This window comes from Vulpes vulpes, chromosome 2 (assembly GCF_048418805.1).
Source record: "Vulpes vulpes isolate BD-2025 chromosome 2, VulVul3, whole genome shotgun sequence".
In the NCBI taxonomy this organism is placed as follows: Eukaryota; Metazoa; Chordata; class Mammalia; order Carnivora; family Canidae; genus Vulpes; species Vulpes vulpes.
The window spans coordinates 163,257,816-163,284,059 of record NC_132781.1 but is presented as its reverse complement, the minus strand read 5'-3'; the positions used below and the strand labels follow the sequence as shown (position 1 = coordinate 163,284,059).

The following is a 26,244-nucleotide window of genomic DNA, read 5'->3' as shown; positions in this document are numbered from 1 at the left end:
GGAGCACTTCTGCAGCTGAGTCACCAGTTAAGGGAGATAAGCCTTGGGATTCCCGAGGGGTGGGCAAGAGCTAAAGAATGCTTGATTGAAATTCTGAATCCTTCCCCTATCGATTCCTTCAAACTTTTTGGGGAAGGAAAGAGAGCAGACATCTTCCCCGAGGGCTAGGAGCTGGAGCCAGGTTAGGCAACAAAGCGGCTGCTTCAGTCCTGGCTGCCATCAGGACCCTCCAGGACCCACCAGGGCCCACCAGGGCCCACCAGGACCCTCCAGGACCCACCAAGCAGGCAGGCCAGTCTGAGGCAAGTGTTCCCCAGAGCTTCAGAGATTGGGGTGGCTGAGCTCCCCCTGCTTCTTGTCTGGCCCAGCGACTTTGCCTGTGACCCACTCCGAGGAGGTGGATTTGTCTTTGGAGGGGAATCTCGCCAAGTCCGGGGGGCCCTGCAGACCTGGCCACCTGGCTCCCTTAGTTGTCTTGAAGAGCTGCAAACTGAAGTTGTTTGGGGCGACACTCAATATCACGTAGGGAGAAAACCAAAAACCCAACAAACCGATTGAAGGGATAATCACCTTTCCCCCGAGGAAGGTGGGCCTCCTCTATCCAGGGGGTAGAGCTTCCCTGTGCCTCCGACAGCAGAGGGGGTACCGCCGGGCACACGGGGGAACAACCGACGGTGTTAACATTCGTAGCGTGCAGGGGTGTCGGGGACCTACGGGTGGGAAGCAGGGAAGCGGGTCCTGGAAGATGTGCAAACACGGTACGGATGGGAATGCGGTGCTTCCTACAATTCCTTACAATGTCTCCGTCCAGGAGAGTAAAACACAACCGACTTAAAAAGCTGTTGGCTTATGAATAGTATCCTGCCTGAGGAAGAAAGGTGCCGGTCTGCCTAGAACCTAGAGAGGGAGAGAAAGGGGATGAGGATTGACGGCGGTAGACCCGCCCTGCCCAAGGAGTTCATATGTTTAGCAAGCACATGTCGAGTGACTGCACTGTGAGTCAGGCAAGGCACATGGAGCCCCTGCTACAGCCCGTGTGCAAGATGTCCTGTGGGGTGGCCTTGGGTCTCAGCCACGGTGACTGTCCTATGATGAATCAGGGACCCTGTTCCATCACAGTCTGGAAATGTATTACACCCAAGAGCTGCACCCTTTGTCTTTGTGGCATGTGCGCCAGGTATTTCCTCTTGAGGAGGGCCTGCCTCGGACAGCAAACAAGCGTAGCCTTGGAAAACGGTCTCCTGTCGCAAATAAACTCTTTGGTTTCCTGGCCTCTTGTCAATTTGGCTACTGTGAAATGGAAGCATCTGAGTTGGGTCACCCCGTAATAAGATTCAATTTCTGGGGACGGCCTGGATGGCTCAGGGGCTGAGTGTCAGCCTTTGGCTTGGGTCATGAGGCTCAAGTTGAGTCCCACGTCAGGCTCCCCACAGGAAGCCTGCTTCTCCCTCTGCCTGTGTCTCTGCCTCTCTCTCTCTCTCTCTCTCTCTCTCTCTGTGTGTGTGTTTGTGTGTGTCTCGTGAATAAATAAATAAAATCTTTAAAAAAAAAAAAAAGAACTTTTTTAGAGAAGCACAGAGTGGGCAGCAAGATAGATGTGTGTGGTGTACTTGTAAAAAAGAACATAGGAGACAACATAAAATGGCACGTCCTGAGCAGCAAACACCATTAACTGCCACTAAGCGTTTGGAGACGAGATTCTTTGGCCTTCAATGGCCAGGAAAAGCCTAATGGGGCACAAGGGCTTGGTCTCGGCTGTGAAAAATGGTAGGATTGGTTGGACAAGGTGACAGGGAAGGGCAACGCAGGCAGGAGCGATTGCTTGAGCAAATGCATGGAAAGTAGAACAATCTGGAGTTGGATGGGAAGACTCATGCAGGCTTGCTGGGGTTGGAGTGGGGATAAGTCAGGGAGAAGGATGAGTCCCTGCTCAGTGGAGGAGGCAAGACGCAATCATGGCAAATGGGGGTAAGGAGCTATGAATAGCGGTTGGCAGGAAAAAATTGATGACAGGAACCATGTGGGATTGAATCTAGTTTATGGGATGACTTGGGTGAGGGGGGTGGGGGGGTCAGGAGATGAGAGACTAAGTGTGGTGACAACCAAACGGGGGATGAGCTCAGATTTGGAGGAATCCGAGCTAGCACGACTTACAGCTCAGAATTTCCCGACTTCTTATTCTTCCTTCATTTCCCAAGTTCCCGCTGTTCACCTCTTACAACACAACATTACTAAATATTTTTTTTTTATTGGTAAGTAATTCACAGATCATAAAATTAACCCTTTGAAATGGACTAGTCAGAGGCAACTGGTGGGCTCAGTCGGTGGAACATGTGACTCTTGAGGGTTGTGAGTTTGAGCCCCATGTTGGGTGTAGAGATGACTTAAAAATAAAATCTTATAGGAAGAGGTAAATTGAATAATCAAACCACTAGAAGTTGTTCCCGTTTTCTCTGTCTCCCATCTCTGGGCAACCACTGATCTGCGTTTTGTGTCTATGGATTTTCCTCTTGCGGGCATTTCATATAAATGGAATCCTACAGTATGTGGCCCTGGGCCTGGCTGCTTTCACCCAGTGTGATTTCAACGTCCATTTCTGTTGCAGTGTGTGTGTCAGAATTTTATTCATTTATTATTATTATTTATTTATGATAGTCACAGAGAGAGAGAGAGAGAGAGAGGCAGAGACACAGGCAGAGGGAGAAGCAGGCTCCATGCAACGGGAGCCTGACGTGGGACTCGATCCCGGGTCTCCAGGATCGCGTCCTGGGCCAAAGGCAGGCGCCAAAGCGCTGCGCCACCCAGGGATCCCCGAATTTTATTCATTTTTAACGGCCAGATACTACTCCACTTGTGGTTTATCCATTCACCGCTGGATGGACGTTTGGCTTGCTTCTGCTCTGGGGCTCTATGAATACCGTGGCCATGAACATTCGTGTACAAATCTTTACGTGGATGTATGTCTTCATTTCTCTCGGGTGTATCCCTAGGAGTGTGATTGCCCAGTCATATGAGAACTTTACCTTTTGAGGAACTGCCAAATGGCTTTTCAAAGTGGCTACATCATTTTACATTCCAAAGACCATGCAGAAGGGTTCCAATTTCTCTACTTCCTCACCAACACTTGTTTTGTGTGTGTGTGTGTGTTATTTTTGTTTCATTTTTTGATGGTCGCCCTCCTAATGGATATGAAGTGGTATCTCATTGTCATCTTCATTAGTATCTTCCTAACGACTAATGATGCTCGGCATCTTTTCAGGCATTTGTTGGCCATTTACATATCTTATTTTCTTTTTTAAGATTTTATTTTGAAGTACTCTCTACACCCAGTGTGTGGCTTGAACTCACAACCCCGAGACCAAGAATCACACACTCCACCAGCAGAGCCAGCCAAGTACCCCCATATCTTCTTTGGAGCAATGTCTATTCAAATCCTTTTCCCATTTTAAAATTGAGTTGTCTCTTCACTGTGGAATTCTTTATATATTCTGGATACCAGACCTTTATCAGACATAGGAATGGAAAATATCCTTCCCACTCAATTTCTTGATGGTGTCCATCGAAGCACAAATAGTAAAATCTTTAAAGTCCCATTTATCTATTTTTGCCCCTGATTGCCTATATTGTTGGTGTCAAATCTAAGAACCCATTGCTTCATCCAAGGTCACAATGGTTGACTCTTGTGTTTACTTTCAACAGTTGTGTAGTTACAGATCTTATGTTTAGGTCTTCAGCCCACTGGGAGTTACTTCTTATATGAGATACAAAGTAGAGGGCTCACTCCATTCTTTTGCATGTGGCTGTCCGGGTGTCCCAGGGCCATTAGTTGAAATTCTTGATGGTCATTCTTTTCCATCAAGTTATCTTGGCACCTTTGTCAAAAAGTCAATTGCCCATAAATGGACGGGCTTATTTCTGGACCCTCAATTCAATTCCATTTTTCTATACATCTATCCCTTCGCCAACGCCACACAGTCTTGATTACTGTAGTTTTGTTGTAAGTTTTGAAGTTGGGAAGTGTGAGTCCTCCTACTTGGCTCTTTTTCAAGATTGCTTCAACTTTTCTTATTGCTGTATTTTAGTTATTTGTGTACATCTCTTGCCCATTAAAGAGTGGGACCCATGTCTCACTCAGCACTTAAAAGACATGGTTGATACATAATAAACATTTTTCAGAAGGAGGAGGGAGGAGATACAGTCATCCATGCATTTAGGCAGAAACAACAAAGACGCAGGTGATAGAAATCTAAAAATCAGGTTGGAGGGATGATAGATTTGAAACCAATGTCATAAGGAGGAGTTCAAGTTTGTGCACTCTGTTCTAGACAGAGGGACTTTGAGGTAATAGTAGGACATCCAATTTGATGCATTTGTTGGGTACCTGGGAGGAAAATCAAAATGACATTGGAGCTAAGCCCTACAGACACAATTTGCTGCCTGAACTCCTCCCCATTCACCAGAAACAAGGGGAGAATGATGGCAAGGAGGGTCAGAAGAGATTCCCCCTCGCTAAGAACAATTATTTTTAAAAATCTACCAAAACATACTTCAAACTCCCCAACCAGGCTCAGGATCAAGGCCAAGAGCAGCTAATGGAAACACAGCCACATTCTGCACATTCCTGCAGGGCCTCATCCTCCTCGGTGCACAGCTGGGCTGTCTGTGAGCTACATGGGTGGATGGTGAGGTCAGATCCGAACGGGCTTCTCTTTTCACTCTTGCAAAATCAGGGCCTGTTCAGCTGACAGCCCTGATGAATCAGAAGCTCAGTTTCCGAGCAGATGGCAAGTGATTTCCCAAATTCTCTGCCACCCCGTTGAGATGCTCTGTTCCAGGGCAGGACTTCTAAAGCAAGTTGTAGTCATTTGGTTTTTCACGTACTAAACAGCCCTCTCTACGAGACGGCCTTTCACTCAGGACGCTGAACCCAGCTAGTTCCAGCAGAGTTATTACAGAGGTGTTGATTCCAGTCTATAAAGCTGAACTCATTTCCTCTTTTACTGAGAACATTCTCTTGGTCAACAGAGAAAACCTCTTTCCAGGTTGAGTAATCTTGGTTGAAGTTGTAATCAACAGCCTCTAGTTTTAATACTTGAGGAGTTCTGAGCCCTGGTTGTGGTTGGGGGTGAGCAGGTAAGCTGATTTGTGAATGCTGAAAAGTGTGACTATTTGTGGATTCATTCATTCAGCTCTCAGAGGCCCCGCCAGTGGCTGGGCCATAAACCTGCAGCAGAATGAGATGTTGCTCCCAGGAAGCATATAGACTTTAGTAGAGAAAAAGTGGTCAGTGTTGGTTTTATCAAGCCTGGTACTAGGTTAGAAGAATTGCTTCCTCTTGGCATCCCGGGAAGGCTCTGAGGAAGCAGTAGCTCACCTGGGCCAGGTAGTACAGTAGGTATGGTTTACATGGACAATGGAGTTGGAAGGATGAAACTCCAGGTGCCCTTGACATCCAGAAGCCCACAGAGCAGCTTCAGTGCCACCCCAGCCCTTGCCACATGGAGTAGAGAGACTATGAGGGGAGCTGCTGAAGAGTGACCAGTACACACAGAGCCTGTGTGACACGGTGGCGCGAGGGGGCTTTGGAGTCTCACAGAGCCGATGTCTAATCCCTGCATCACCACTTGCTGGCTATGTGAGTGGTTTACTCTCAGCCTCACTATCCTTAGCTTCAAAATGAGGATGACATTAGTTTTGCTTTTTTTGTTTTGTTTTGTTTTGTTTTTTGATGACATAAGGCTTTTGTAAAGATCGGGAGAGAGTGCTTGGTACCATGTTTCCTACATCCTCCCGTAAATTCAAAATAGCAACCATCATTACAATACCTCCTTCCTTGGAAATGCAAACTGGTGTCGCCACTGTGGAAAACAGCGTGGAGGTTCCTCCAAGAATTAAAAATAGAATCACAGGGGTGCCTGATGGCTCAGTCAGTTAAGCATCTGACTCTTGATTTCTGCTCAGACCGCGATCTCAGGGTTGTGAGATTGAGCCCCGCTTTGGGCTCCGTGCTGGGCATGGAGGCTGCCTGAGATCCTCTCTCTCCCTCTCTGTTTGCCCCTTCCCACTCACACTCTCTTTCTCTGAAAAAAGAAATAGAACTACCATATGATCCAGTAATTCCACTACTGGGCATTTATCCAAAGAAAATGAAAACACTAATTTGAAAAGATATATGCACCCTTCTGTTTATTGCAGCATAATTTGTGATAGCCGAGACATGGATGCAACCTAGTGTCCATCCATAGATGAATGGATAGAGAAGAGGTGGCATTTATAGACCATGGAATATTACTCAGGCATAAAAAAAGAATGAAATCTTGCCATTTGCAACACCGTGGATGGAGCTGAAGAATATAATGCTGAGTAGAATAAGTCAGAGAAAAACAAATACTGTATGATTTCACTGATGTGTGGAACTTAAGAAATAAAGCAATGAAAAAAAAGACACAAACCAAAAAACAGACTCCTAACTACAGAGAACAAACTGGTGGTTGCCAAAGGGCAGGAGGTGGGGGGGTGGGGATGGAAGAAATAGGTGAAGGGGATTAAGGGTGTTTTTAGTGTGATGAGCACTGACTAATGTGTAGAATTATGAATGACTATATTGTACACCTAAAGCTAATGTAACACCATGTTAATTGTAATAGACTAAAAAATAAATACATAAATAAATTAAATTAAATACTGGGCGCTTGGGTGGCTCAGTTGTTGAGCATCTTCCATCCGCTCAGGGTCCTGGGATCGAGCCCCAGGTTGGGCATCCTGCTCGGCAGGGAGCCTGCTTCTCCCTCTCCCACTCCCCCTGCTTGTGCTCTCTCTCTCTCCCCCTCTGTCAAAGAAATAAATAAAATCTTTAAAAAATAAAAAAATAAAATAAAACACCTACTTGTTGGGTGGTCATGGAGATTAACTGGGGATTTGTGAAGGGCACCCCGTGGCTCCATTGATTCTCCGCCATCAGGGGAGAGAGAGCATGCAGGTGGCGGGGAAGCCGGGTGTTGTGCGTCGAGGACTGCACGTCCTGCTCCGTCCACCCGCCAGGGACTTGGTGGGAGTCGCCGCTAGGGAAACGAAAGCTGAGTCCCCAGCCACACGGACCCCTCTCCTTTCTTTGCTGCTCCTGTTCAGCTGCAGAGCCCGTCAGAAGGCTGCCTCTTTGGGGCACTGTGCACAACGCCCCCTCCCTGAAGTCAGGGAACACGGCTCCAAACCCTAATGTGTAAGCGTCGCTTCTGGTTTCTTCAGAGGAACTGGTGACACTTGTCGGACCTCAGCCTTGACACGTCTCTCTTGAATTTCACGTGTCCCTGGTGCTGACGGGAGGTGACTGCACCCCACCACGGGCCTGGGCCTGCAGGGGCTGCCAGGGTGGGACCCAGCAAGTGGACAGGCTGCTGCTCGCTTGCAGAAGGAACAGCAGAGCCACAGAGCTCATCCTCAGAGGCGACTGTCCTACTTTCAGCCACGTTCAGGGGAAGCTGTTTAACAACTGGGGCGAAGCACCGTGGACAGTAGCAAGACTCTCCTAATAGGCGCGATGATTCAGAAGAAATAACCTACGTGAGTGGTGAGTGGCAGGGTGCTTTCTGAGTCAGGAGTAGCTCAACAAACATCTGCTGAGCGCTTACCGCGGGGCCCAGCGCTGGGATGCGAGGTGGTGTGGGCTTTAGGGGGGCACCGTGCACCCCGGAGGAAAGCTACGGGGACGGTGCCGGGCCGAGCCCTCAAGGAGCCGCCTCGATTTCCCGTGGCCACGCTTCTGATCCAGGAAGCAGTCGACCCTGATCCGTGGAAAGAGGGGAACCCGTTGGCCACATCAGGGGTTATACTGACCACAGCCCAGTGCCGCTGGGACCTGAAGCTCTGGGTCAGCAGGCAGTTATCAATATCCCGAGGAAAGGCTCCTTCGCAAGGTCCGAGGATGGACCAGCCTGTGGGACGAGAGGACTGATTCCAAAGATGTTGTAAATCAAAGCAGAGTCCTGCCACCTTTCTTCTGGTTGCAGAAACCCACTTGGTGGTAAATGAGGGAGCAGCATCAAAAGCTAAATTTGGGCCGTTGGAATGGAGATGAAGGACCCGGTGAAGATCTGAGCAGGAACGTGGGTGGTCTGCAGGGCGCTAGGGAACCTCGGAGGTTGGCACCTCTCCACAGCTCTGGGAGGGTTTTTTCTCAGGCTCCTGAGCCCCGGTAGGAGACGTGCTGGGAAACGAACTAGGGGTGGTGGAAGGGGAGGAGGACGGGGGTGGGGGTGACTGAGTGACGGGCACTGAGGGGGGCACTTGACGGGATGAGCACTGGGTGTTATTCTATATGTTGACAAATTGAACACCAATAAAAAATAAATTTATAAAAAAAAAAGGAGATGTGCTGGAAAGGTGATAGTGTCTCTGGGCAAAGGAACAAAAGCAGGCATTTTTGCTTTTGTTTTCCAAATAGATGTGTTGACCTCTCTAAAAGCATTGCTTCATCCCAAATGTAATTGGGAGGCCAGGTGGGTGGAAAGGCTAGAATGAATTATTTATGAATTATCTTAGTTACTCCAAGGGTGGGTGGGTGGGGAACCAGAACTTCCTAGGATTTCGTAAGAGACAAAAAAAAAAAAAAAAAAAAAGAACACTCTTTCCATGATGCTGGAGCAGCTCAAGAAACATCAGGCAACACGAAAGATTGCCTCAATCTGTTGGCTGACACCACAGGTTTTCTTTGAAAACCCCGGGGGTAACTCAGCTCGTGACTTCTTTATTTTGAAAATCAACTTTCATAAGATGAAGTCAGCGAGGGAGGCAAACCATGAGACTCTTAAGTCTAGGAAACAAACTGAGGGTCACTGGGGGGGCGGCAGGTGGGAGGATGGGCTAACTGGGTGACGGGCACTAAGTGACAGAAGGAGCACTGGGGTGTTCTATGCAACCCATGAACCCCTAAACTCTACTCCGGAAACTAATAACACTATATGTTAACTAATTGATTTTTTAAAATTTAAAATCAGAGTATCGCTAAAAAAAAAAAAGTATAGTTAAAACTGTAATATCCTGGGGCACCTGGGTGGCTCAGTCAGTTAAGTGTCTGCCTTGGGCTCAGGTCAGGATCCCAGGGTCCTTGGGCTCAAGCCCTGGGTTGGGCTCCCTGCTTGGCGGGGAGCCTGCTTCTCCCTCTCCTTCTGCTCCTCCCCTGCTCATGCGGGCTCGCTCTCTCTGTCTCTCAAATAAATGAGTTTTTAAAAATATTTTTTTTAAATATTTTATCTGAAAACATTTATTTTTTTAAAAATTATTTTATCTGAAAAAATAGTTAATTTTTTATTTATCTGAAAAAATAGTTCATTTTATTTATCTGAAAAAAATACAGGTAATTTACAGTTTACACTGAAACGTACAACAAACACACACACACCCAAATCACCTTTCCTGTTTCAAGATAAAATCCCGCGGGCGCCGCCTCCCCAGCTGTCTGGTTTTTGAGGCTTCGAGTCAGCAGTTAGAGGACCGCAGGGAGCTTCTCCCTTGCGTGGACGTGGAAACAGCAGAGGCGTGTAAACTTAGGGAACTTCGGCGGCCCTTCTGCCAAACCAAGGGGAAGTCCAGGAAAGCCTCGGTGCCATGTCCCCCCGCCTCCATTCATACCCTGAGCGTTGTTCCCCGGCAGGGCTCGAACCGTTGATGAAATGAATTCTCAGCTCCAGGGCTTTGCACTGACTTCTGGTTGTCGCTGGGGGAGGACTTCAGACCCGTCCCGGGCTGTACCTGCCTGGCTCTCCCCCGGCCACCTCTGCCCTGGGCCAAGTCTCGGCCGCTCCCGCGGGGACACAGGATAGGCTGAGGGGTCTCCCCGCTTCAGTCTGATCCCAGCGCCTTCCCCGCACACACCATTCACAGGGCGTTGGACCCCCGTGACCTCATCTACTGGCCTCCCTTCACACTCCAGGTGACACACGCCCCACCAGACGGGCCCTCCCCACCTCCTCCATCTCGTTTCTTCCCCCCAGCACCCATGACCTCTCTCCGTTTCTTTTTTTTTTTTTTTAAGATTTATTTATTTATTTATTTATTTATTTATTTATTTATTTATGATAGACACACACACACACACACACACACACACACACACAGAGGCAGAGGAGGGAGAAGCAGGCTCCACACAGGGAGCCCGACGCGGGACTCGATCCCGGGACTCCAGGATCACACCCTGGGCCAAAGGCAGGCACCAAACCGCTGAGCCACCCAGGGATCCCCCTTCTCTCCGTTTCTTGAGCGTGTCCTGCCCCAAGCCATTCTGGGCTCCCAGGTTAGTTAGACCAGCTCTCCCCATCTGCAGTTCACTTGCTCTCTCCACAAGTACTTATTGAGCGTCCCCTATGTGCCAGGTATTTTAGGAAAGGGGGACACTGAGGTAAACAGCCTTTACTCAGTTGATGTTCTGGTGGGACGGCCAGTTAGTGAATATACGGCTCAAGTGTTGATGAGTGGTTGAGTACTGTGGCAGGTGTGTGAGGGTGTGGGGGGGCAAGTACTGATTTCCGTGGGGTGGGGGGGAGGCCTCCCCAAGGAAGTGCCCCTGGAGGACATGTCTAAGGGGGTCAAAGAGTGCCAGCTTGAGGCTGTCCTTGCTTGCTTGCTGTGAGTCCCCTACCCCAGACAACACTACCCAAACCCGTGAGGGACCTCCCCTTGCTCACTCCTCTGTTTCTAGTGTCCAGAAGGGGGCCCAGCACTTGGTAGGTGAACAGGGAATGTTTGGGGACGGAAGTAGGCCTTGGGAAGGTTCCAGTCTTGACTGATGGGGGAACACAGGGCCAGCTGAGGACAAAGCACGAGCCCAGGGCAGCACATTGACAAGTCCATGAAACAGGCAGAGGGATCTTCCTTACGGACTCAACTGCCTCAATGTTCATACTTTGCTGAGGGCAAGAGGCAATCTTAGCCCGACCCCAGGATCCTGTGAGTCTACTTTAATGTATAAAAGAGGGACAGCTGGGTTGCTCGGTGGTTGAGCGTCTGCCTTCGGCTCAGGCCAGGATCCCCATCAGGCTCCTTGTGGGGAGCCTGCTTCTCCCTCTGCCTATGTCTCTGCCTCTCTCTCTCTGTCTGTCTCTCATGAATGAATATATTTAAAAAATCTTAAAAAAGAAAAAGTATAAAAAGTCCTTTAGAAATTTCCTTTATCTCTAAACCCCCAAGATCCATGTTGGCGATCATCCCCAACCACATGACCCACTGATACACATCTGAAGGGTCATCTGAAGGGTCTCATGACTCAGGTTTTATTAGCCAGTAATAAGTGACCTTTCCCCAACAATAGCCAGCCCCTCAAGGTCCTCGAAACCTTGCTTCTAAAATTCCTTAGAGCCTACGCCATCCTCAAACCCCTCCCAACTCTCAGGTATGTAATCAGCCACTCCTCACAGGCCCGGGGTAGCAGCTCTTCCTGCCCCCGGACCCTGTCCCTGGGCTTTAATAAAATCACCATTTGGCACCAAAGACGTCTCAAGAATTTTTTCTTGGTCGTCGGCTCCAGACCTCACCCCACCATCGTTGATCGTTGCTGCTGTCTGAATTTGCAGAGCAAGGGTGAGCTGCTGCTGAAAGAGAAAAAGACACACTCTTCTAAAGGAGGGCACGTCTTCCTTTGATAACCTACCGCTTCACAAAGCTTAGTCCTAGAGTCATTTGAGGAAACTGAGATTCTGCTCCCTAAATAATTGGGCTGGAAGATTCTAACCAGATGGGATTTCATAAGAGGACATGTGACGCCAGAGTGAGCAATTGCTTCTGACAACCAGGATTATAATTTATGAAAGGATGAAGGCTGAAGAGGAAGGATGTCAGAGCCCAGGGAGGGGGCAGCGGGCTTTCCGGCCCACTGTGGCCATGGTGCCACAAAGATGTCTTTTGTTTTGTTGGTGAGCACGTGGATGAGCCGTTAAAACACTTGGCTTGGTGTTTGCTCGCCGACCAGGTGATCTAAGCAAATCATTTATATATATATATATTTTTAAAGATTTTTATTTATTTATTCATGAGAGACACACAGAGAGAGGCAGAGACACAGGCAGAGGGAGAGGCGGGCTCCCTGCCAATGCGGGACTCGATCCCAGGACCCCAGGATCAGGCCCTGAGCCGAAGGCAGACGCTCAACCACTGGGCCACCCAGGTGCCCCCTGGACAAATCATTTCATTTCCGATGTCAGACAATTATTCTGACGCTTTTTAAAACAGTTGGAGACTTTCTTCAAGATTATTGCAATAGGGGGAGAGAGAGAGAGAGGGTTCAACTCTAAGTACAGCAAAGATCGCAGGGGATTTATAACCGAGGAGCAGAGTGTGTGGGGGGCAGGTAGGAGGGGAGTGAATGGAAAAGTATGGAGAGAACACGTTAAGGGTAGGGGGTGGTTCTTGCTAAACTGGCCCAACAGGATTCTTGCTAAAGGCAAGCCTCCCACTTAGACATCCAGGGTGGGGGATGGGGAGCTTGGTCAGGAGGGAGCGGTCTCTCTAATGCGACCTAGCAGGGTTCTTGCTGAAACTAGACTCTTGCAGGGATGGACAGAGAAGCCCAACTAGACTTTGGTCAAGGAGAGAGCTCTGTCAGCCTCACTTCCCTAATCCGATAAAGGGAAGGAGCCAGGGCAGCTCACCCACCAGGCCATACTGATATGAAGTCAGTCAAAAGATAATAAACAAATAAGGCCTATGCTGGGGGAGGGGTGGGGGCAAATGTTATAAAGCTGGGGCCTCCCACGTGGAGCAGAACCTACAACTTAGAGAGGCCTCAATGCACTTCTGTTAAAGTAGCCGACTCTTCCTCCTCACGGTCTACACCCCTACACCTGCCCGGGGCACCGAATTGACTCCACTAGCAGCCAACTTGAGGAGGAAGGGGGAGAGGATGGTGAGGGGAGCACAGGTTTAGGAATCCGTTCTGGAAAGAATCTGCAGGCAGTGTATGGTATGGAAGTGAGGTCAGAAGGCAGTGGGCACGCCATGTAGCGGGTCCTTGTGCTGAAAGGTTGCTCCCGCGACTGTGACGTGGTGTTTGAAAGAAGACATTCGTCTCAATGAGAGCTGGTTTTGATGCAGTGAGGGAAAGAGGGTTTATTGGGACTAACTGGTCAATTTTTGGGGGGGGAAATCAAATTGTAAATTATAAACATTAAGTGTAAGAACAAAACCGTAAGGATAATCTTGGTGAGTATTTGTATAAGCTTGAGGTAGGGTTTGTAAGTATGACATCAAAGGGAAAAGCAAGCTTGATGTCTGATTGGAAACTGAGCTCAGGACTTACAAAAGAGAGGTGCAGGGGTGCCTGGGGGGGCCCAGCGGTTGGGCGCCTGCCTCCGGCTCAGGGTGTGACCCCGGGTCCTGGGATCGAGTCCCGCGTCGGGCTCCCTGCATGGAGCCTGCTTCTCCCTCTGCCTGTGTCTCTGCCTCTCTCTCTCTCTCATGAATAAATAAATAAAATCTTTAAAAAAGAGAGAGATGCAAATGCCAGCTAGTCAAAAAAAAAAAAAAAAGTGTTTGCAGCAGCTCTTACAAAAATATATTCCTAAGGCATAAAGCACACAAAAAACTATATGAAAGATGATACCGTAAGAGAAATATTGGTCACAGATGAAGACATTTTTAATGGCCAACAAATAAATGGAACCACTCACCACTGTGAATCAGGAACGTAAATAAAACCAGAAGATTGAAAACACTTCTTTAAAACACTTTTTATCAAGACTTTGGTCCTATTACTATTACAGTAACAGTTGTAGATTCTGAAATATTTTATTTTTTACTTTTTTTAAAGATTATTTATTTGTTCATGAGAGACACGGAAAGAGGCAGAGACACAGGCAGAGGGAGAAGCCGACTCTATGCAGGGAGCCCGATGTGGGACTCGATCCCGGGACCCTGGGGTCACGCCCTGGGCCAGAGGCAGCTGCTCAACCACTGAGCCCCTCCCGGGTGCCCCTAGATTCTGAAATATTTTAAACAAAAGGGCATCCCATAAAAGTATGGAAACAAGAATCATTTCTTTCCAGAGATCAGGCTTCAATGCGAAGATAAAAGTGATTGACAATTAGCGTTTTCAAACTGCTAACGATCTCCTCAGTTCCGCTGGTTCTCAGACTTAAGAACTTTAGGGAACATTGATTTATCACACCTTCTCCTGGTTAATAAAGAATCCGGCCGAGCTTTTGAAAGAATAACACCCACACACAAATCCCAAAGCCAATGGATGTGTTGCCCCTGAGTTTGGAAACTCCCATGGGTTCTGGCCCCAGGCAGGTGAGGCTCCCAGGCGGGTGATGCCCCCAGGCCGGTGAGGTCCCCAGGATGGTGATGCCCCCAGGATGGTGATGCCCCCAGGATGGTGAGGCCCCCAGGCGGGTGAGGCCCCCAGGCTGGGTCAGGTGTCCCCGAGCATGAGGCTGGCAGGGCACAGGACTGGCGCTGGCTGTGGGCTCTGCGCTGGGCTTACGTGGCCAGGTGTGTGTGCACTTGTGCACGCACGTGCCTCGGGAGGAGAGAATCGGAGGACCAAGGCATCGCCCCGCGATTTGAATTTCACTGGTCAAGGCGAAAGGGCGTCGATCGCTGGCTGGAAAAGGGGCAGCTGGGCTGGTAGGAACTCTTCACCTGGGAAAGGCTTCAACCCAAATAATAAGAGGGACAGTCGAAGATCCCTTGTTAGAGATCAGCTTTCCCATGGAGCGGAGAGAGAGCCAGGGCAGCGAGACAAAAGCTGCGTCTTAATCACGAGTGTCATTCATGAAACAGCCTTTGTCTATTCAGGGCGATCCTAGTACTTGGCTCTGGGGCCAAGGACAAGAAGGCATTTTTATCAAGTTACACTTTCCACCAGCGGAACTTTCTATGAAAGAGTGCAAACCAACTTCATTCAGTACTTGATTTTTTTTTTTTTAAAGCAAGGCTGTTTTGCTTTGTCTTGTAAAGTTCGGAGGATGCCACATAGCTAAGGGCTTTGCTGAGCGGCCCCCAGAACACATCCGTAACACTGATGACTTGTTAACTGGTCAAACCAGGAGAGGAAGAAAAGAAAGCGCCGGAGGTTTCGGCCGTGCGGGTTTAGTAGGGTCTACTTGGCCGGCCAAGGGCTATTTCCCCCCTGAGCTTGATAAATACCTTCAGCATTTGCCCAACACCACAGCCCTAAATCCCGGCGGCAGCGCATCACTGCCCCCCGCCACCCCAGCGCGCTGCCAGAGGGGAGGCAAACTGCTCGAGGTGTTCAGTCACTGCTAACTGGTGAAATCCATCCCCCCCCCCCCCCAGATGAAAAACTAAATGCCTTTGCTTCGGGGGCTCATCCAAAGCCATTGATCGACAGCCCCGGATTAGGACTCCAGATGCAAAGGAAAGGCTCACGGAACAAGCGAATTCACTCTTGAGACTTTCTCCCTCCATCAGCAAAGAAGTTATGATCAAATATGTATTAGCTGTGCCTTTGGCTGGGCTCTCTAAGCACAGGGAGAAATAATATATCTTAAGGCAAAGGCAGGATTGCTGACTTGAGCACCGCCTGGGTACAAGCATCTACTCTTTAATTATAAAACCCAGTCTCCAAGCACCGCCTCCCTCTTGCTCCTGGGATGTGTACGCTTGCTTAGTCGGCAACTGTATTTAGCCACGGGGTTTCCAGAGCCACTCTGAGCATGGGGAGGGAGCCCGTGGCCAACGAGTCAGATTTTTAACTCGTGAAAAGGGCTATTTGGTGAATGAAGACAATGCCCCTGCTTGGTCGTGACTCATTTGGATCATTGTGACAGAGGTCAAGGAAAAGGCCACTGTTGTTATCTGTCCTGCTTCCCCCACTCCACCTTCGTGTGGAATTCAACCTGCTAACCCACTCCACCCGTCCCCTGCTCCTCGGGAAACCTCTCTCACTGGTACAACAGGGTCATTCATTCAACGTTAACACAGAAGAGCCGCCTCCAGGGACACTGAGGTCCCTTGTTAGCATCGCTCTCTACGCGCTAGGACTTCCGTTGGGTATCTCGGCACCGTTACGTGCATGACTGACTCTCCCTCATAGACATTAACCTCAACTATAAAATAAGAGGTTGACCTTACCTGGGAGGTCTGTGGTCGGAGCCAACAGTTCGAATCACTCAAGGAGACATCCGCCTCAAAATTAAATGGAAAGCACACTGGATGGCTAAGAGATAGGATCCACGTCTGGGCATTCTGATTCAGCGTGTTAGAGATAGAGCCTACAAATTCCTGTTTTTAGAAATCTTCCCAGGTGACTGTAACATAGAATTTTTCCAGGTCTGAATGATATTCCACATTAACCTGAATACACTAACTGATTGTGTGAAATGGCACCAGGAAGTACCTGGTTCAATACTGAAAAGGCGAAGTAGGCATCCCACTGTCACCCCGCCAAATGGCTCCACCATTTTGTATTTTTAGCTCTTTTTGCCTGGCTGTGGAGTTGACCACACCATTGTATGGGACAGAGGTGCAGCAAGGAGAATGGTTTGTGGTAAACTGGAAAGATGACCCCTCAAAAATTCTCCCCCAAAACGGTAAATACATAATCTGGTTGTAGTTGGCCAGTGAGGTCTACCCACACAATTGCTACCTTAAGCCCTGACCCAGTCTTTCTTCTTCAGCCAGCACAGTCCGGCCAGATGACATAACACCAGGTATAGAAGACAGCGTGGTGACCCCAGGCACAGAAGACAGCGTGGTGACGCCAGGTGCAGAAGATAACGTGGTGACTGACGGTGCCACCAAAGAGCCTTATGATTCTGGCTTAATCCCTCTGGTGAGTGTTCCAGGAAGAGTGGAATTGGTGCCATAGGCATGCAATCGTATGCAAGGACACTTTATGACTGGCTTATTTCACCTAGAATTAATTATACCCGTATGGCTTATTCATCTTGTAGCACATGTGAGAATGTCCTTCCTTTTTAGGGCTGATTATTATTCCACTGTACGTCTGTACCACATTTTGTGTCTCCATTTATTGGTCACTGGACATCTGGGTTGCTTCCAACCCTCGGCTATTGTGAATAGTGCTACTATGAAAATGGACGTGCAAATACCTCTTCCAGACCTTGCTTTCAACTGGATTATACGCCCAGAACTGGGATTGATGAGGCATACGATAGCTCTATTTTTAATTTTTTTGAGGAGCCTCCTTCTTGTTTTCCATAGTGGTTGCACCATTTTACAACCCTACCCGCAGTTTCTCCAGCTTCTTGCCAATATGTTATTTTCCATTCTTTTGAGAGTAGCCAACCTAACAGGTATGCGGTGATAATCTCATTATGGTTTTAATTTGTATTTCCCTGATGATTAGGGATACTGAGCATCTTTTATACGCTTGTTGACCATTTATATCATCTTTGGGGAAAGGTCTATGCAAGTCCTTTTGCTTATTTTTATTTTTACTTGTATTTTGGTTTTGGGTTTTGTTTTGTTTTGTTTTTTGAGAGAGGTGCAAGCGGGTGCAAGTGGGGAGGGGAGGAGCAGAGAGAGAGAGAGGGAGAGAGAGAATCTTAAGCAGGCTCCACTCTGAGTGCAAAGCCCCACATGGGGCTTGATCTCATGACCCTGAGATCATGATCTGAGGTGAAAATGGAGAATCGGATGCTTAACCAACTGAGCCACCCAGGTGCCTGCCCCTTTTTGCCCATTTTTGAATCAAGCTATTTAATTCTCTGTTGTTAAGTCATAGGAGTTCTTCAGAGTCTTATCAGGTATATAATTGGCAGATATTTTCTCCCATTCCATAGGTTGCTTTTTACTCTGTTGATTGTGTCCTGCTACAAAGTTTTTAAGTTTGACGCCGACCCACTTAACCTAATTGTGCTTTTGTTGCCTGTGCTCACTAGCATATGTGTTGAATGCTACATTGGCATGAACGTTGGAGGCAGCAAAATCCCTTCCAAGTCTTCTTGCTTGTTGGCTCTGTGAGTTTGGGCATGTTGTCTAATCTCTCTAGGCCTCATTTAGGCTATAGGACTAATAATAGGATTTACTTTACAAGGTTGTTTACAGAGTAAATGAGAAGGTCTTTAAAGGGCCTAGCACACAGTAAGCTCTCAATAAAGGCCAGTTATTACTCTAATTGGGGGAGGGAGGGCATTGATCGATGATACAACATAATATGTGCCAAGTAAATATTAGAGGGGAAAAAAATGCCATTCAAGCTCAAGAAAGAGGAAGAATTAAAGTCTAGTGACCTAGTATTTTTTGGAGAATTAAGACCCTAGGAAGCCAACATGCCAAATATTTGGTGTTTATTTCTGGAGTACATTTGGTTGTATTCCTGTTCCCAGTCTGTCATTTCTGTTTGTTTGTTTTCTTATTTGCACTTTAAATGTATGTCATCATATATTTTATGTATGTATGCCACTTTAAATCCTTTTCTGTTATAAGGCTGTGTATATATTTTAAAACATTGGGTTTTATTTCTCTTTGCCTCATTTACTTCTCAAACAGGTGCCAACAAATACAGAGAGTGTAACAGACTTACACTTAGAGGATGGGCCGACTCAAGAAAGCACAGTCCATGCCAAAGAAGAGAGCCAGAGCACCACAACCTTGAATGTAGTGACTAGTCACTCCAGAGGTAAGAAAACCAGTTGCCCCAACAGGTGTTGATCTTTTGCAAATCAATACATTCCAAATATCCAAGAACAAACCTAACGATCAGTAGAGCACATACTGGAATGCTAAGAGCAAATTCTGAACCAAGGCTTATAATGTGCGAGGTTCAAAATTCAATTTATAGGGTTGCTAAATTGAATTTTAATTATTGGGTTGCTGAACACAGCTCTTCACATTGAATGACAACTAGTGATAATGTCCCCACAAGGACAAGTGGGCTACTCATGTCCTGTTGCTGACCATAAGTTGATATGATGCTACACTAAGAACTTTGTATTGACTCCCAAGAGCGGAAACCTCAACCAACCCCTGTGAGCTGTAATAGATTCTGTGCTACTATTTACCATCTCACACTGAGCTCATGTCCGTACACATGGAACAAGAATCTATTCCAAACCAGTCTTGCCAGGATTAGGGGCTGTACTTTGATTCGTAGTTGGCACCAACCATGCAGCAGTGTAAAAGGAGCACCACATTGGGACTTTGTCGTTATTGTGAGGTGTAGACCATCGCTGAGAATGAGGAAAACTCATTGCCATGACAACTTAACAATGGAAAGAGATAGCCTCCTATTTCTAGAGCTTTCTTAAGAAAAAATTTAGTTGTTTGGGATTTGTATTTTAAAATTGCCTTATTTTGGGACACCTGGGGGGCTCAGTGGTTGAGCGTCTGCCTTGGGCTCAGGGCATGACCCCGTGGTCCCCGGATCGAGTCCCATATCAGGCTTCCTGCATGGGGCCTGCTTCTCCCTCTGCCTGTGTCTCTGCTTCTCTCTCTCTCTCTCTCTCTCTCTGTATCTCTCATGACTAAATATCTTTTAAAAAATTGCCTTATATTGTAGTAAGTGGGGTGGGAGAGGGGGAAAAAAACCAATCCTTCAATAACCATAATGAATGCTTACTAGTGAGCAACTTTATGTAAATTATTTTACCTAGAAAGGTGTTTCCATCTTTAAATGAAAGTAAACATAAAGTCTTTGCCTAATTGATGGTTCCTTAAATCAGTTGCACAGCTGAACACCTAGAAAGTTACTCTTTATTATTATCAATAAACATTTCTAGACCTAATCACCACTCTAGTTTTAAAAACTCTGTAGCACTTCTGAGGAATTTTTTTTAAATTGCTTTATATTTGATGTGCCTGGCTGGTTCATTTGGTGGAGCATACAACTCTTGATCTCAGGGTCATGAGTTCAAGCCCCACATTGGATGTAGAGCCTATTTAAAAAAAATTTTTTTTAGTTGCTTTATGTTTTTACACACAGTGCCCATAGCAGCATCACTCACAATACATAAAACATGAGAGCAATTCAGATGTCCATCAACAGATGAATGAATAAACAAAATATGGTATGTACATTTAATGGACTATTATTCAGCCCTTAAAAGGAAGCACATTCTGACACCTGCTACCATATAGATGAAACTTGAGGACGTTATGCTACATGGAATAAACTAGTCACTCAAAGAAAAATACTGCATGATTCCACTCATATGAGGTACCTAGAGCAATCCAATTCATAGAGACAGAGAATACAATGGTGGTGGCCAGGAGCTAGGGGGGGGAGTTAGGGTTTAACAAGTATAGGGTGTCAGTTTTGTGAAATGGGAAGAATCCTGGGGGTAGAGGATGGTGATGTCAAGACTGAATGTACTCAATGCTGCCAAACTATCTATTGTAAGATGGTGAGGACAGTAAATTTTATGTCATGTGTCTTTTACCACAGGAGAGGGAAAGAGGGCTTTATGAAATGGTTTGAAAATAAAGCCCAAAAGTCACTCTGAGATGCCAAAAAAAGGTGAACATTTAAACACCAGATAGAGCCAAATAGGGCCAAGCAAGGAAAGAATCATCAACATAATTGGTCATTGGAAAGCATTTCAAAAGTTTGGAGAAGAATCGATCATTTGTGAAATGAGTTGACAGCTAATGAGCTGCAGAAAATGGAGTGTTCCAAGTTGAGGAGTCTTCCTATCATCCGGGACACTGCTCCTATTCCTTTAAAACAAAACTCTCCATTCTCTGGAAAATACCCATGATTACACTCCTATACTGTCTCCTGCCCCACCCTGTCACCAAAAGTATGACTTATGGTACATTTCCACATAATACATCAGTGTCCCAAGAAATTTTCACATGTGAGTTAAAATGTAATTATAAGCACTTAGTTTTTTTTTAAGAGGTGATTTTATTAGGGCAACAGATGTCTTTCCCATGAAACACCCAAGCACGATGATGTTCACACATATGACACACTCTCATGACTCCATTTCAGTTGTAATTGGGTGAGAGCTAGGGTGGATAGAACTAATAATCTCTAATTTGGTAACACATCTTCCACAGTTTTTGGCAATACCTTTTCTACCAATGACATCATCGATGGTGATAATGATGCATTACAAGTCTGGAATCAGGGCATGATGTTACATCATGTTAGGACAAGATAAACAGATGACTGACCTTTCTCTACTGGTAGTTGGCAGCCAGGGATGGCCTATTAGGAGAGATTCCATGATAACTTTGTTCCAGGCTGGCCTCAGATCCACCAGTCTGAACCATTTTTTTTTAATGGTGAGATAGCACCATCAGCTTGAGCTCCATGTGAATGCTCCAGAGCCATGGCTTCAGCTCATGGTGGCAGAGCTGGGTTCAGGAACCTTTATCCCAGGGCCATCTTGTAAAGGAAGCCTTTTGTAAAGGTGCCTTTTTTTTTTTTTAAGAAAGCCATGGTACAAAGACATCTTTCAAATCCAAACATTAGAAAAAGTAAGCATTTTATAGATAATGCTTTCACCTTTGATTTGAAAAGCCCTTGGATATCTGTAGTATTCACATGTTGTAAACTACAGATCTAGGGAGGGACCTGATTGATTGACTTCTCTCCATTGTCTAATTAAAAGACAGCCTCTTGGCTTTTCCTCCATCTGCAAACCAGGTAAATGAGTGCTACCCAGAGGAGTTAAAGTGTTGGTATGCAAAGAGAATGATGGGAAAAACCAAACCAAACCAAACATGTTTTTTTTTAAATAGGCATTATGTAAAATTATCTGAAAAAAGCAACTTTACTGCTCACTTACTGTAAGTTAATAACTCACACCAATGTGATAAATGATATTATTCTCATTGTAACTATCGGACTAGGTTTGGCTGCAGAGAGAAATCCTAACCTAACAGTGACATAAACACAAAGAGTATATTCTCTCATTAAACTTAGCTGTCCAATGAAAAACAAAACAAAACAAACAAACAAAAAACTTAGCTGGGCATATTGCTGCACTGTAAGATGTGGATTTTGCTTCTAAAGAAAAGGCAGGGAATTGATATCACAAGACAAATGGTAGTGTAGGCCCCATTTTCTAGAACTAGAATACATTGCTCTCAAAATAAAATCCTTCAAAATAAACCTTATCACAGAGAATGAGTTTTCTATAGTCTTGACTTTGGACCAAGAATCAATAGCCTTGGCTTCTTTTGTTTCCCAAACCTCTGAAACTTTTTGACCATTTCTATAAGATCTTTGTGGGTTAATTTCCCTGACTCTGGTCTCTAAAGTAGATGAGAAAAAAGTAAGGTACACCAAAATAGTATGAACTCATAGGTGTGAAGAAGCATTAATAAATTCGGTAATAATAGTTTTGAAGACAGGATCGTGTCAGAGCTTGCTTCAAAATCCCCTGATCCAATTTATTTAAGAAATTATCCTCTTTGCTTGTGTTTTGCTACCTTCCACTTAGGGTAAATTCATCTTTTGCCAGTTGTTAAATTATAGTTATTATATCCTAATAATTCTGTATCATTACGTCTCTTTCTTTACAGAGAAAGTAGGTGAAGACACCGAGACAACGGTTGAGAAAGGTAGGCTAGATTTTGTTATCAAAATATTTTTATGGGAGTTTAAAAAAAAAAAGTCTCTTTGAAGCTAATCTTTTGATGAGTTACATGCTCTCCTGGATTGTAGTCAACAAGAGCAGAATACGGAACCTTCTAAGAATAGGTTTCAAACCTCTTTTAAGAGAGAAAAGGAGATTGCCTGTATTTGAAAATATGCAAACCACAATTGAGTCTAGTCACTTAATGACAGCCATGGAAAATGGTGTCATATCACAATTTATTGTTCCAAAGAATGAAAAGAGGGGCTAATTTAATACAGCACACAACCACTACCTAGTAATTAACAGCGAAGCCACCCAGAATGAGTGTATGCTTAATAGATCCTGAGACCCAGGAATCTTTCCATTCGTATGAGGGGATGAGAGTAGCCCAAAGTTCCATCTCTTCTAAGTCAACTCCCACTGGACAAGGAGAAGCAAATTAGAGAATGATCTGCTATCTTCAGTGGGGGCAGTGGTAGTGTAATAAGTGACACATTTTCTCACGGGCGTACCATTTATCCAGGGCTCATGCTTTTTTCTCCCTCCTCATTCAGATGGCCTGGCAACAGTGACCCTGGTTGGGATCATAGTTGGAGTCTTACTAGCCATTGGATTCATTGGTGGGATCATCATCGTGGTTGCTCGAAAAATGTCAGGAAGGTACTCGTAAGTAAATAACTTACACCCATGTGGTAGGTAAATGAGAGCAGTCATAGCTACTACTCCGACCTTTGAGCTGATAGAAACCTCTAAATAAAGATCATGTTCAGAGGCACCTGGCTAGCTCAGTGGGTGCAGCATATAACTCTTGATCTTGGAGTTGTGAGTTTGAGCCCTATGTTGGGTGTAGAGTTTACTTTAAAAAAAAAAATCATTTTCAGAAGGGCCTTACCTCTGTGAGGACTACACCTGAAGTTCCCCCAGTAGAACTGGTATCTACTTGGCCCTTCTAAGTTTCCAAAAAAAAAAAAAAAGAGAGTTAGAGCCAGAGATGGCTTTTTAGTTGACTCCAACTGGGATCTAACCAAATTTGACCTCTTGTCCTAATTTTTCAACTAACTGAACTTGAAAGAAAACCCACACCAAGTTTCAACTTGACACCTAATTGCCCCGTTTCCAGTCATCAGAGGGAGGTAGGTAGCTTCCAGCTGAGCATCCATTGCAGAGCCAGGGCACCATGTAATGAGAATCCTTCTGGTGGTGGGGTCCCCTCCCTCCACTCCTGCCTTGCACACACCCACGCACTTGGTAGTGAACCCCTGGCAGCAACTATTATGAAAAGAAGGAGTTTTCTCTTTATGAAAATTCCGTAAGAATTCAGAAGATTCAAACTCATAACCAGAGGAAAGCTTTTTCTTATTTCTGCTGGGGAGATGATAGATAATGGGGGCAGAGAGGGCAAATACTATACAACCGGGGGTGGAGGGACGTAGCCCACAATAGGGTCACAGGGTCACCTGCTTGGAAATGCCTGGGAATCGGACCGTGGCCGTGACGGTGCCTCCAGGGAGGCAGGAGGAATGAGGAGAGAGAGCAGAAGAGCTCCAGGTTGCAGAAGGGCAAAATTTATACAAAAGGACAATAGGACCCAATAGGACCATGACTCACAGGATTACTATTTACAGTGCCAGTAAGAGAAGTGACAGTCACCTTTTTCTCTGTTTCCACAGGCCCTAAAGAGCTGAAGAATTGTGCCCTTCTACCAACACATTTAAAAGAGAGTTTCCGACTTCCCCGTCCCCAAGCATGTGGGAGAAGATGACCCATGGAAATGCTTGGCGATCCCACTACCAAATCCATGGTGATCCCTCCACTTACCAAAAGTAACCCAAGGAAAGACAGTTCACAAGACTTGCTCCCCTAGGCAGGCATTTGTCTTCTGAAAATGTTTTTAAATATATATTTTGCAAAAGAGGATTCAAAAGACACAATGCCTAGAAAATGGAGCAAAACCACGTAAACTGATTTGTAACTAAGACAATATAATTCAATTGATGTTAGAAATTATGCTCCCATCTCCGTTCTGACCATTCTCTCGTATTGTTAAAATGCAATCAAGCCTGGAAATATTTATACCGACGGAGCCCTTGAGTTGAGTGCGTCGTTCATAAACAGCAGAAGCATTTTGCAATTTCCGATCTGTTGACATGTACACATTCCAATCGGGCCTGCTTTTTTAAAGCCAAACTTCATGTGAATAATCAAATAGAAAAATCTAAACTTGTATACTATGTAATGACCAACTGCCTTTCCCTGGCCCAGATAAATAATTTCAAAGGCGCCTGTGTTAGGTCATAAACAGGAAGCCCATCGTTCGGAGAAGGGATTTGTTTGTCGCAATAAGGTCATCGGGCAGGCTCTAGGCTTGCTTATTGCCTTCTCCAGCCATGGCTTGGTGACTCAAAGGCTTGCTCCCACCTGCCGCCTCCTCTTCCCTCAGACCATGGGGAGCCAGAGCTCCTGGGGCAGGCTTTTTCCTTTCCATGACCTCTAAGCCCTTCCAATTGGCTGCTTTGTTCTGGAATATGGAAGTCTTGGCTCTGATGCCAACGAGACTGCTGGGGGCCCAGTGGTGCCCGAGGCTCAGATGTACCAGAAACCAAGAACCATGGTGGTCCCCACACAGAAGGAAATCCTGCGTGTGCCTCTGGCCTGAGAAATAGAACCTGCCAGGCTCCTAACATTTACTTTCTGCCTCAGAGGAAAGACGTAGGACATCATAATAATCCTGTAATTTTAAGAAAGCAGGTGGATTCAAAGACTTGATGTAAAAAATGAAAGAAATGCCCATCTTGGTGACACATACCACACGCCCTCCATGGGGTCATCATTGGAAGGGTCGTCAAAGTAGAGGACCCACCTGCCACCTGGGGTGGGCACCATCCACTCAGCTCAGTACATTTCTTCCCGTAGGTCAGTTGATTTCTTTTACCCAAACACAAAGTTTTTACGCTGAGCAGGTGCTCTGTCCCGATTGTGCTTGTGCAGGTCTCTTACCCTTGCAACTCGTATGACAAAGTAAACTATCCTTTGGAAAAGCACAGCGCATTTCTCTCTCCGCCGCAGCAACGTGGGGGGTGGTATCTTAAACAGCGAGGCCTCCCGAACCCGGTCGGGCTGGTCCCCCACCCAAGGTCCAATTTGGGTATCTGCTGATTGAGAGAAGGGGCCTTAGGAGGGCTTTGTGAGCTTCTGGAGCCTTCTGTTTCGTCACTCAGATTCCTGGACTGGAGTCGGGGACAAAGTCCGTTTTGTCTTTTGTGTCCTTGCTTTTCTCCTCTCACTGTGAACCGTAGCGTCCGCCCCAAGTCATACACTGGACCCGCCGCCTGCTGGGACAGGACTGTGGGTTTCTTGGTCACATCTGTGTTGGTGTTCAATGCAGTGTGGACGTGTTTTAAAATAAAACAGATGATTGCGTGTAACAATGAGTCAGACCTTTGATTGGAAAGATCACATCTGGGTCACATCTCCAGATGAGACGGTCGGCTGCGTAAACATCTGCCTCTTCCCTTGATTGGGGGCGAATTAGAAGTGGTCACAGGAAGTACATCCACGGGAAAGGAGCAACTGCACCTGCCGAAGTGGAGGGGCAAAGGCCCAGCTGAGGAACGGGGTGAGACGGGTGGCACCTTGGGACTTCTTTGCCCTCTGGTCACAAGGGCTAACGAGGTCTTGCGTGGCTCCTGACTTCCCGGCACTGGACGGGAGCCAGGCGAGGGAGCAGTTACAGCTGCCA

The 26,244-nt window shown here is 46.4% G+C and overlaps 1 protein-coding gene across 2 annotated transcripts in view; it reads left to right on the top strand.

Moving 5' to 3' along the window:
• The window catches only part of PDPN (podoplanin), a 30,008-nt gene extending 4,078 nt beyond the window's left edge, over nt 1-25,930 (top strand). The window contains exons 2-6 of one of the 2 annotated variants that reach the window (XM_026011949.2): nt 16,629-16,783; nt 18,466-18,595; nt 22,450-22,488; nt 23,060-23,165; nt 24,176-25,930. In XM_026011949.2, the coding sequence (XP_025867734.1) occupies nt 16,629-16,783; nt 18,466-18,595; nt 22,450-22,488; nt 23,060-23,165; nt 24,176-24,182 (437 nt within the window). In that variant the 3' untranslated portion in view covers nt 24,183-25,930. Of the gene's footprint in view, nt 1-16,628; nt 16,784-18,465; nt 18,596-22,449; nt 22,489-23,059; nt 23,172-24,175 lie in introns of both variants that reach the window. The other variant, XM_026011948.2, reaches the window with a different exon arrangement.
• The last annotated feature ends 314 nt before the right edge of the window (nt 25,931-26,244 follow it).